Below are 12,146 nucleotides of genomic sequence, written 5' to 3'. Positions count from 1 at the left end.
TCAACAATACAAACAGTTCCTCACAATCCTTGAATGAGAAATCTACGATTACATTCGAACATTGTTTATGACTTGACGTGTACGATTGTATGTAAAGCACAGATTCATCTTATTTTCCAACTGACATTGGAATAAACTTCTGGAACTTTAATTTAAAAACCTTAATATTATTAACTAGTATTTTAACAATGTATTTTCACACAGTCTTTTTAGTTTGTTTTGTTTGTACCCAAACCAACAATAGATTTATCGTCCTTCAAACCTGTGTTTGTTGTAGTTTTAACAGTTTTATTTTGTTCTTCTACTGATTCCCGAATTCATACTAGTGAGACTTTATCAATATTTGATTTGGATGATGTTTGGCAAACTGAATACAACTTTTCAATGAGCCAGAATTGACCCACATTTGGCACGGATTGCATAATCCTGATATGGAATTGTTCATATAGTTTGAGCATTTTCATATCTGTATCACATCCTTACATCCCGCATCCGCTAAAGGAAGCAAAAGATCGATTTCAAAGTGATTTTGTTTGCCTAAGATTTGAAGCAGTTCACTCACAGATTCTTTCTTAAACCTGAGAGCCAACTCTGCAAGCAAATCACATACCTTATATTTCATGCAATATTAAACAACCACCGCTCTAATTGCATATTAAAAAGTAGCCACATTTTACTCTGTAACCCATTCGTTTCACCTGGCTACGTTTGAAATTGAATACGATGATGTTTTATTAATGGCGGAATGTTTTCTGTTTGGCGAACAGGAGGGTGAGGATTTGTTCAGCGTTCAAGGCAAATGAGAAGATTTGATTGCGTGATTGTTTACCAGTCAGTCGTACCTGGGAACAAAAGCGAAACCCGCTGCATTTTCACAGAGGCTGACACGCCTGCACATGGCGAGACAGGTGTTAGTGAGCCGTAGGCAAACACGCTGGTTTAATGGCTCGCTACACAGATTATCATTACTAATGTTATTCCGCAATAATCATCCTCAGACGTCTCTGAGGGCGACACGGATAAAGTTTGGATCCTGGATGGTATTTGGCACGATGTTATCTCAAAGCAATGAATGTGCTTCAGATTGATTCATAGTTTAAAAATGTGACATTTTCATTACGGCTAATGAGGTATTTAGCTTGGATTAATAGAGCAACGGAATGGGAATAAGAACATCCACTCCTTGCATTGTTTTCCATCCATCCGAGGTCATGTTGCTGGGTAGGAATCGAAGCAAAGAATCCTTCCCTACCATCTTAAGACCATGTTTTGTTCACTGGAGCCTTGAGATTAACTCTAGCAGTTTGCCGGTTTGCTTCTGGCACAAATTTAACAAACTAGAAAAGTGCATACCCCTGACAAGGAGGTAATTTCACATTATGTTATAGAGATATAGGTGCCCCGAGCCCACTATTGTTCTTGCACTTTTCACGCCCAGCACTGTTGAGAGCACACAAACAAAAATTACATCAAAATGTTCGGCTCGATCAGACTCGCACTGCTATCATTTGTCTCACCAGATTATACATTTTTAGCCACACAAGTCGCGAAAAACTGGGATAAATTTCCGATAAGGAATGAATGGAATGAGTTCAAAAAGGTCGCAAATCTACAACGTTTTTTAAACATCTCCTGCTCTGGCATACATTCATGTAGAAACACCATCCAAACTTCAAAATGTAGATAAAAGTCCAAATTATCAACGTGGGATTTGACTCTTATGTAGCTTTCATAGTTTTTTTTTGTCACAGGGCAAAGTGCAGAGCCTGATGACAATTGGTTATTGTGTAAGGGATTCAAGTTTTATATCTTTTTAAACTCCTGTTTTTTCTTTTTCTAAACTGAGCTAGAGATGTGGACGGCAGCAGTTAGAAGCCATACAAGAGAATGATGCTAACATCAAAATTGTGGGTACTCCAGAAGAATCTCCAAAGTTCTTAAGATTTCCTGCATATTTTCTCAATAAGATAAAATAATGAATAATTATTTATTCATTAGAGGAAGGCTGGGATAGATCCCAGCTATTTCGGGCGAGATCCCTGAAAAGGTTACGAGTCTGTCTCAGGACAATGTATAGTTCCCTATCAACTTCTGTATGTTTCTTGGACTGTGGGAGGAAATCGGAGTGCCCTGAGAAAACCAACACGAACACAAGGAGAAAATACACACAGAAAGGCAGCAGGTTGTCTTAATCTGGAATGGAACCTGCAACCTTCTCCACCATACCACTACGTGACTGTGCGTCTTTACAGTATAACACATTGATTTAATTGTTCAAATAAAACTTTATATGCTACCTTTTTTGAGTAGTTTTTGCTAAAAAGGGGTTGTGTGGCCGACCCAGGTACAAGGGGGTGAAGGCAAGATAACCATTTCACATTTTCAAGCCATCGTAAAAGACAACCACCAGAACATTTTTGAAGTAAAACAGCTTATTTAACCATTCATGTTGACTAGGATTCTGTCGGGCCACAGTATAAAAGGACAAGTTTGTAGGATCTACATTCAGACAAGGTAATAAAATAGTATGTTTTTGTCGTTGAATTTTCATAGGTGAAATTGTTGACCATGACACGGTCTTGTCATATCTGACTCAGTTAACCATGGACAGCCCTGTAATGTGTACATTTAAACATGCATGTACTCGCAACAATACATCCATTATTTGTATTGTTGCTTTTTGTAAACCTCCCAACACTTTCTCTTTGTTGTGTCTATCCCTGCAGTGTGCTGTTTCCTTCACAGACCAGGGGACTGTACACAAAACAGCTCAGAGCTATATTCTGGTGAAATACATGAAACGATGAGGTTTATGCGCTGAATTGAATCTCTGAAAAAAAAAAAAAAAATGAAGTACGTTTTCTGCTGGACTATTTTCCCAGTGAAAGTTGACATTTGGTCACGCATCGTGATCCTGATATTGTTTCTGGAAAAGCTGTTGAGTCCGTGTTTTTTTTTTTTCCCGTTCTCAAAATGAATCTTATGTTTGCAGGCACCACAAACAAAATCCAATTTATTTATGCCGTTGTGGCAAATGCAGAAATCGGTGAGACAGGTGTCTCCGTGGGGGGAAAATGATAGCATCTAAAACACTATCTGCATGCTGGAGTCCCACCGGGGTAAATTTGAGCTGAATAGATTTTTTGATTGTGCAACAACAAGAGTGACGCCTGACATTCAGGGCAAAGAGAATCATGGGCGATTTTTTTGGGAAAGAAAGCTGTTGAACGACGCTGCCGTCTGTTGATAAAGGCGTCGGATTTTGCTTGCGGTAAGCTCTGGTATAAAAAGAAAAGAAAAAAAAACCTGCTACGTGAGCAGAACCGATTAGAATGCACGGGTTATATAATGTCGCGTACAGTCCTTGTTTCCCTTCGGTTGGGTCAAGCGCGGTGAAACATGCGAGCGCCGTCACCACTCCGGGGACACGGTTAGCCCCGAGGCGTCGATGTTGGATCAGCCTTTCCCATCCATACTTTTGACCCGGGTCCTTGCAAGTAAACAAGCTGACCCCCCGAGCTGAGCCGCGGGCCAAGTCCCACCCACGGCCATGCACTTACCCTGCTGTACGTGTGCATACTGAGCACTTTTTTTTTTCCCGCCTATTGACCCAGATACTCATATTCTTCCCCCTGAGATCCGCCTCACTCAGTCTAAGAGAGGCTCATTATTTTACTGAAGTGCCTTCCTTCGTTTTCTCCAATGGAGAAAGAAGGAAGTGGGGCAACCTGGTGCACAGGGGTGCATTCAATCCCACTTTGGCTCCAGGGGAGGCATACTGGATCCACACAATTAACGCAGCGTAAAATAGTGTCAGCAAATTTGCAGCAAATTATGGTTTGGTTCATTATTAGCAGGATATCCCCATGTGTAATTGCCCCTCTCGAAATTTGGCCAACTTATTTGATAGTAAATTATCTAATAGGGAAAGGCTTTCATTAAGTCGGCAAATTGAAGTACGTTATATTTTTATTGGACTGTTCTCAAATAGTCCAGCCAAGTATGATGCATGTTTTTTATTTTTTTTATTTAGGAAACAGTTGGCACTTAAGTATGTGATAACAAATTGAACTGTTTTTCATCAAGCCCACTTTTCAAGAGTTTCTTTTTTTTTTTGCAAGGCAAAGCAATCGAAGTGGTCATAATATTCATTACTTTTTAGGGGTTCTAAGAAATTTGAAAGCTGTCGAAGAGGTACTATCTTGTCAAATCCTTGGTCCAAATTAGGGACTTTATTTGGATTTTCTAGGAGAAAGTTATTGAACACTAAAATTCAAACATTTTGGTTCTTTAAGTGAGATTTTGTAACATAAAATGTAAACTAAATCACCCATTAGAACAAATGGCATAATTTGTAAAAGCAGCAATTTATGGTTTGGTTCATTATTAGCAGGATATCCCCATGTTTAATTGACCCTCTGGAAATTTGGCCAACGTATTTGATAGTAAATGATCTAATAGGGAAAGGCTTTCATTAAGTCGCCATTAAAGTACATTAAAGTACTTTGAATAATTTATTGGAATGTTCACCAGTAGTCCTGCCAAGTAAGATGCACAATGTTTTTCATGATTATTTAAGAAACTGTTTTTCACACTTAATATGTGATAAAATTTGATATATATATATATTTAGGGATCACTTCCTTTGGATACTTTAAATACAACTGTTTTTCATGAAGCCCACTATTCAATAGCTTCAGTTTTTTTGGCTACGCAAAGCAAAGGAATTGCTCATAATATTGGTTTCTTTTTAGAGATTATAAGAATTTTTAAGTGTGCCGTGGCGGTACCATCTTTTCTAGTCCTTGGTCCATGCTAGGGACGCCTTTTTTGTTATTTGAATTTTTTTAGGAGATGGTTATTGAACCCTAAAATTTAAATTGAGATTTTGTAACTTAAACTTGACACTAAATCACCAATTAGAACGAATGACAGAATTTGTAACGCAGCAATTCATGGTTTACTTCATTATTGGCCACAACTTATTTGATAGCAAATGGAAAGGCTTTAATTCAGTTGCCATAAAAGTATATTAAAGTACTTTTTATTGGCATGTTCACCAGTAGTCCTGTCAAGTTGGATACAACTCCCCTTGGATACTTTAAATATAACTGTTTTTCACTAAGCTGAGCTTCAGTTTTTTTGCTTCGCAAAGCAAAGAAATTGCTCTTAATATTGGTTTCTTTTTAGAGATTCTAAGACATTTGAAAGCTGCCATCTTTTCTAGTCCTTGGTCCAAGTCAGGGACAGCATTTCTTTATCTGGATTTCCGTGCCGATAATTAATTGAACACTAATTCCCTCTCACAATATTTGGCCGACTTATTTAAAAGTAGATGATCTGATGCTGAGGCTTTTATTAAATCGCTAAATTGAAGTTTGTTATATTTTTATTGGACTTTTCACAAGAAGGACGCATTATGTTTTTTCTGATTATTTAAGAAACAGTTTTCTGGCACTTAAGTATGTGAAAAATTGGATATTTATGTAGCGAATGCCTCGAATATTTTCAAGAGATTCTGTTTTTTTGTTACACAAAGTGAGGGAAGTGGTCATAATATTGGTTTCCTTTTAGGGATTCTTAGAAATGTAAAAGTTGTCCCCATCTTTTCTAAACCTCGATCCGATCTAGAGACGCTATTTAACTGTCGGTTCTCCAGGTGAGATTTTGTACCGAAAGCTTTTTAACTAAATCACCCATTAGCACGGATGGCAGAAGTCGCGTCGCGGCGCGACAGCTGGTCCGTCAGGAGCGAGCGTCTTGCTCAGGGACACGTCAACGTAAAGTGATCCACAGGTAGGATCGGAAAACCCAAAGGGAGACCACTCTACCATCTGATCTATGCTGCCCTCTGGCTTTTTGAGTGGAACTGGATTCAATGCCAGATCTATTTAAATCTCTTCCTGTGGGCTTCCACGCGCTCAGATCAGGGTAATTTATGGTCCTTTAATGACACTTTACCATTAGAAGTTGAAATGCTTGTCTTCCATCTTAACCTGGGAAGGACTTAGGGTGTTAAGTCTCCAGACAAATTGGTCATCGGCAAGACTAGGTTGTAGTATTCTATCAAAGTTCAGAAGAGTTTGTGAAGACGTGAAACCGATTCGCTAGACAACAAGCTAGTGTTCGCTAATACAGGGGTTTTAAACGTTAGCTTCTCAGCATGTTAGTCGCCGTTAATTGTCGGTATGTGTATGTTTTCCAGGGGATTATTTTTTTAGTGGCTGCCTCGTAAAATCTGTCTGGGCTTTTAAGTCGAGCCTTTGAGTTGATCTGCCTGTGTGCCTGGATTTATAAGAATTTTTAGTGTATATTTACAAACTCTCTGGTATCAAATTGAGAACATTTTAAAGACAAGTGAACATCTTATTTATCAAATGAATTGCATTTCAGTAAATACATATTGACATCTTTTTCGCGATAAAAAGGACAATGATAATAGTAGAGTCAAAAATAAAATATCAAACTTAACCCAACTTATTATACCCAAAAGTTAAATAACAATTGAGATTTTTGGGTGTGAAAAATAATTTATTAGTAGTATAATTTAAAAATATCACTGTGTTGGTTCCAGATTATGAATATAAAAAGGTCACATTTATCAAGTTATAATAAATTTGACTAAAAAAGAAAAACACGTTTAAGCTTTTATGGTGTGATTTTCTAAATACATATTGACATATTTTGTCACAATACAAATGAAAATGCTAATAAAAAATGTATCCCAGAGGTTTGAAAAATATAATAAAATATGAGATTATTAAAATGGATCATAAAACTGATGTATTACTTTCAATCATATGTTACAGCGACACATGAGGGTCACAGGTATCAATAAATGAATAAATGGAAAAAATGCAATAAACACATACACACACAAAAAAATCTTGGCTCGTATAGTGTGGTTAATAAATAAATGCATCATTATTGACACCTTTGTCAGGATAAAAAGGAGAATTATATAGATGTTGATAGTCGGAAAAGGAATAAGAAAACTTCATACAAATAAGACGTAGGAATGAAAATATTACCCTTTAAATCAATAACTTTCAAACATATGTCATGGGGACCCATGAGGGTTATAGATATTGATTTATTGATTCAAAGAAGCAAATCAACAAAAGAAAAAATGCCTTTATTCTCCCTACTTTGGGGAAATGTAGGTTGTCAGAGCAGCATACAAACACAAAAGTAGGACACGTATAAAAAAAAACCCAGATAAAATAATAACATCAATAAACAATAATAAATAAAGTAATAATAAATGTTGTAATACAAATCCCTGGTAATACTTACCTCTATGTGACCCCTTTTTAAAAATATTTTTTTTATTAATTATTTTTCTTGTTTGCAAACAAAGGTGTAGTATTTAAATGTGTACACTTGGCTTTTGATATAATCTCTTATTTTGTAGATGATGCTGATAATATTAGAGGCAGAAAAATCAATGAATGCCTGAAATACATTTTTGTTTATGACAGTTTTCTTACCTCGTGAATAAAGAATCGATAGAACCATAAAATCTCTTAAGAGAATAAAACAATAATAAATAAAGTAAAGATAATTAAAAGCCCTCATATATAATACTGACCTCAGTATTACCCTTTCATTTTATAATATGTTTTATTTGATTTTCTTATTTCTTAACCAAGGTATATTATATTACATTTGGAAACTTAACTATTGACATAATCTATTTTATCGGTGATATTGAAGTTTTTTTTTTGTTTATGGAATTAGAGGCAGAAAATGAATGAATGCCTGAAATACATTTTGGTTTATGTGACAGTTTTTCTTCCCTCGTGAATGAAGAAGCAATAGAACCATAAAATCTCTTAAGAGAATAAAATAATAATAAATAAAGTAAAGATAATTAAAAGCCCTGATATATAATACTGACCTCTGTATTACCATGTCATGTTTTTACTTTTTTTTTTAATGATTTTTTAATTTGATTTTCTTATTTCTTAACCAAGGCGTATTATATTACATTTGTTCACTTAACTATTGATATATTATCTTATTTTATCGGTGATACTGAAGTTTTTTTTTTGTTTGTTTTTTATGGAATTAGAGGCAGAAAGTAAATGAATGCCTAAAACATACTTTGATTTATGTGACAGTTTTCTTAACTCGCGAATGAAGAAGCAATAGAAAGATTACATCTCTTAAGAGAATAAAACAATAATAAATAAAGTAAAGATAATTAAAAGCCCTGATATATATTACTGACCTCTGTATATTACCCTGTCATGTTATTACATCTTTTTTTAATTTGATTTTCTTATTTCTTAACCAAGGCATATTATATTACATTTGTACACTTATCTATTGATATAATATGTTATTGTGTAGGTGATACTGAACATTGTTTTCCTTTTTGTATGGAATTAGAGGCAGAAAATGAAATACATTTTGGTTTATGTGACTCTCGTCTTCCCTCGTGAATAAAGAAGCGATAGAAAGATTAAATCTCTTAAGAGAATAAAACAATAATAAATAAAGTTAAGATAATTAAAAGCCCTGATATATAATACTGACCTCTTTATTACCCTGTCATGTTATTACATTTGTTTAAATGTTAATGAGTTTTTTTTGTTATTTGATTTTATTATTTCTTAACCAAGGCGTATTATATTACATGTGTACACTTAAATATTAATATAATATGTTATTGTGTAGGTGATACTGAAGATTGTTTTCCTTTTATTATGGAATTAGAGGCAGAAAATGAAACACATTTTGGTTTATGTGACAGTTTTCTTCCCTCGTGAATGAAGAAGCGATAGAAAGATTATATCTCTTAAGAGAATAAAAAATAATAAGTAAAGTAAAGATATTTAAAAGCCCTGATATATAATACTGACTGTATTACCCTTTCATTTTATTATATTTTTTAAAATGTTTTTTTAATTTGATTTTCTTATTTCTTAACCAATGGGTATTATATTACAAGTGTACACTTAAATATTAATATATTATGTTATTGTGTAGGTGATACTGAAGATTGTTTTTCTTTTATTATGGAATTAGAGGCAGAAAATGAAATATATTTTGGTTTATGTGACTCTCGTCTTCCCTCGTGAATGAAGAAGCTATAGAAAGATTGAATATTTTAAGAGAATAAAACAATAATAAATAAAGTTAAGATAATTAAAAGCCCTGATATATAATACTGACCTCTGTATTACCCTGTCATGTTATTACATTATTTAAAAAAAAATTTTAATAAGATTTTTCTTATTTCTTAACAAAGGCGTTTTATATTAAATGTGTACACTTAAATATTGATATAATAATAATATTATTTTGTAGGTGATACTGAAGATTGTTTCCCTTTTTTATGGAATTAGAGGCAGAAAATGAAATACATTTTGGTTTATGTGACTCTTGTCTTCCCTCGTGAATGAAGTAGCGATAGAAAGATAAGAAAAAAAAACACCTCATGGTGAGAATCTCTTCAATAAAAAAAATCGAGACTAAAAACCAAGACCAGCCTCGATCACGAGCGAGAAAACCGTCGTGCGTTCTGATGCCACAGAAGGAGAGACTGGAAGAGAGTGAGGAGCGCCAACAGTGGAGGATCAGCTGCTGCAGCCACGCCTCCTCCTCCTCTCCTCCTCCTCTCCTCTCCTCCTCCTCCTCCTCTTCCTCCCTCTCCTCCTCCGCTCGGGCACCTGGTTCTGTCTTCACACAGTCAGCCAGTTGTGCTGTTACGAGGCGGAATCCAGACACACACACACACACACACACAACACAAAAAAACCCGCCGCTAGAGACGCAACAAACGCGCATGGAGGAGAGGAAGAGGAGGATGTGACAACTGCTTGACGCGGACTGAGAGTGCGCGTGTATTTGCCTTTGGGGAGGCCTCGTCTCTTCTTTTTTTTTTTTGCACCTGTCCCTCTCCGTCTCCTCTTGGAAGAAGCCACGCTCCTTTATCTGCCCCTCACACACACACACTCTCCACCACACACACACACACACACACTTGAGCGCGCACACGCGGCACGAGCAGGGGGAACATGACTTCATCCTACAATCTGGATTTTCTGCCTGATATGATGGTGGAGAGCCGACTGCTTGTTCCCGGAGACAGAATGTGAGTTGTTTTAATCTTCTTTTTTTTTTATTTATTAAAAAAAAGATGTGTGTGTGTGAGGGGCTGCGTGTCCGACTGCCCCGCGCCGGGAAGATGGTGTTACTTGGGGGGGATGTTGAGATCCATCCATGCCGGTTTTTTTGTTGCGATGACTAGATCCTGCTCGTGAATATTCCACGTAGAAATCTTCTCTTTCTCACCTCGCTCCTCAAATACAAGTTGCGGCAGACGCCCATGTATTTATTTATTCCACCGGAGCTTGGACTTATCTGCGCCTTTTTACGCGTTGGTTACTTTGGGCACTTTTTTTTATTTGCGCCAGAAATGTGACCAACAAAAAAAAAAAAAAAAGCGACACAATGAGGGCTTAAGAGACGTGTAGGAATGCGTGATAAAAACTCTCTCTGCCAATTGGATTTGCTTGTAATTCAGTTACATACTCCAGGAATTTCTAGGACAAAGGGAGGTTTTCATCCCGACATCATGGTCATGCGGTTTTTCTCCTCCTCCTCTCCCAGTGCCTGTCCCACTTATGTCCCCTCAGCTCACAGAGCCAAGTTGTTGATGGATCGAGTTCTCTTTTTCACCCCCTTTTCTCTCTCTCTCTCCACTGCGAAGCCCTCCCTTTTATTCTGGGATGTAAGGTGCACTTAACTTCTTGTGACTGGTGAAGGATAAGACCATGTGAGTGGACTTCTTCAGGTAGTAGTGGGTTGGTGCCAAATTTTCGGAAGACATTTGTTTGGCGGTTGCCCCAGTTATCGCAGTGATCTTAAGTGGACCGGAAGCCTTGAGTTTTCAGGTTCTGTTGGTTCCTACCTTATCTTAAACTCTTCTAGACAAAGTGCAATGAAAGAAGCGATAAGTCATGAATGAAACCTGGTGATGACGATGCCTTTATTTATTTATTTTTTACTACTTACGTCACATTTTTTACCTGTTATATCATGGATCGACATCACCTTGACTTTCTTTTCTTCTCTTCCTTTATATCTAGAACAACATCTCTCGTTGTATTCTTGTGTAATTACACCTTAGTGAAAAGAGAAAGGATGAGTCTTCTCAGTGGCGGTCGTAAATAACACGATGAAGCTTTAGCAACGTCAAGCACTTAACAAAGAGAAATATAAGTAAGTAAGTAAGTAATATATATTTATATAGCGCTTTTCGAGACCAGGGTCACAAAGCGCTTCAACAATCAAAACAATACTCAAAACAGTACATACTTCAAAGATCAAGACAACACCGAGAACAACACAGGAGTTCGAGAAATTCAAGGAAAAGCCCGAACAAATAGAAACGTCTTAAGATGTTTCTTAAAGGAGTCAGTAGACTCCATCAAGCGCAAAGAGAGAGGAAGATTGTTCCAAAGCGTATATATAATATAGCGTCCTATTAGTCGTAACGTCGTCTTTTATAGTGTCTCTAATTTTTTGAATTGGAGCAAAATAACAAAACGCAATTTTTGGTGGAAAAAACGACAGTATTTTTGCAATAAACAAGTCTCACAGGTGGACTTTTATACATTATTATTAGTTACTGGTTCACCTTTTGTCATTTTCACCGAAAATTGCCGATATGTCTCAATATGAGTAGATTATGGTTCATTTTTAATTAATTTTAATCCTAAAATCCCTTTTTTTATTACCTCAAACCTTTATAGCTGTGAGAACTACCAAAGCACTCAGAGAGCGTAGACCCACACTAAATTCATGTCCACCATGTTTCTTTTACTTTTTTTTTGTCGCATTTTGTTAAGATAAAAAATGATTTGATACCTTTTTTACTTTTGAAATATTATAGGTTTTTAAGATTGGACGTTGAAATAAAGAAGAAAACGCTGCAGCTCAAATTGACAGATTCTTTGAAGAATCACTCAGAATTGAATCATCTTATTATAACATTTAATGTTTATATTAGATGAAAACAGACAAAATCGCTGTTGATCTTGTAACCAACTTGGTAAAGGTAACACCTGAAGAAGAGCCATACACGCTGGCTTCATCCTCAGGACGAGCATATGCTAGTGTCAGGAGAAAAAACA

The 12,146-nt window shown here is 36.1% G+C and overlaps 1 protein-coding gene across 6 annotated transcripts in view; it reads left to right on the top strand.

The window, feature by feature from the left end:
* celf2 (cugbp, Elav-like family member 2) overlaps positions 1-12,146 on the top strand; it is a 283,629-nt gene that overhangs the window by 89,333 nt on the left and 182,150 nt on the right. The window contains exon 1 of one of the 6 annotated variants that reach the window (XM_087786514.1): positions 9,758-10,102. The exons of the other annotated variants lie outside the window; for them this stretch is intronic. Coding sequence (XP_087642640.1) covers positions 10,026-10,102 — 77 coding nt within the window. The 5' untranslated portion in view covers positions 9,758-10,025. Of the gene's footprint in view, positions 1-9,757; positions 10,103-12,146 lie in introns of those variants that run through there. 6 annotated transcript variants of the gene reach the window in all.

Source organism: Callionymus lyra, chromosome 3, assembly GCF_982586985.1.
Source record: "Callionymus lyra chromosome 3, fCalLyr1.hap1.1, whole genome shotgun sequence".
Classification (NCBI taxonomy): domain Eukaryota; kingdom Metazoa; phylum Chordata; class Actinopteri; order Syngnathiformes; family Callionymidae; genus Callionymus; species Callionymus lyra.
Note: the sequence above shows the minus strand (reverse complement) of the source record. Positions and strands in the feature narration are given on the sequence as shown.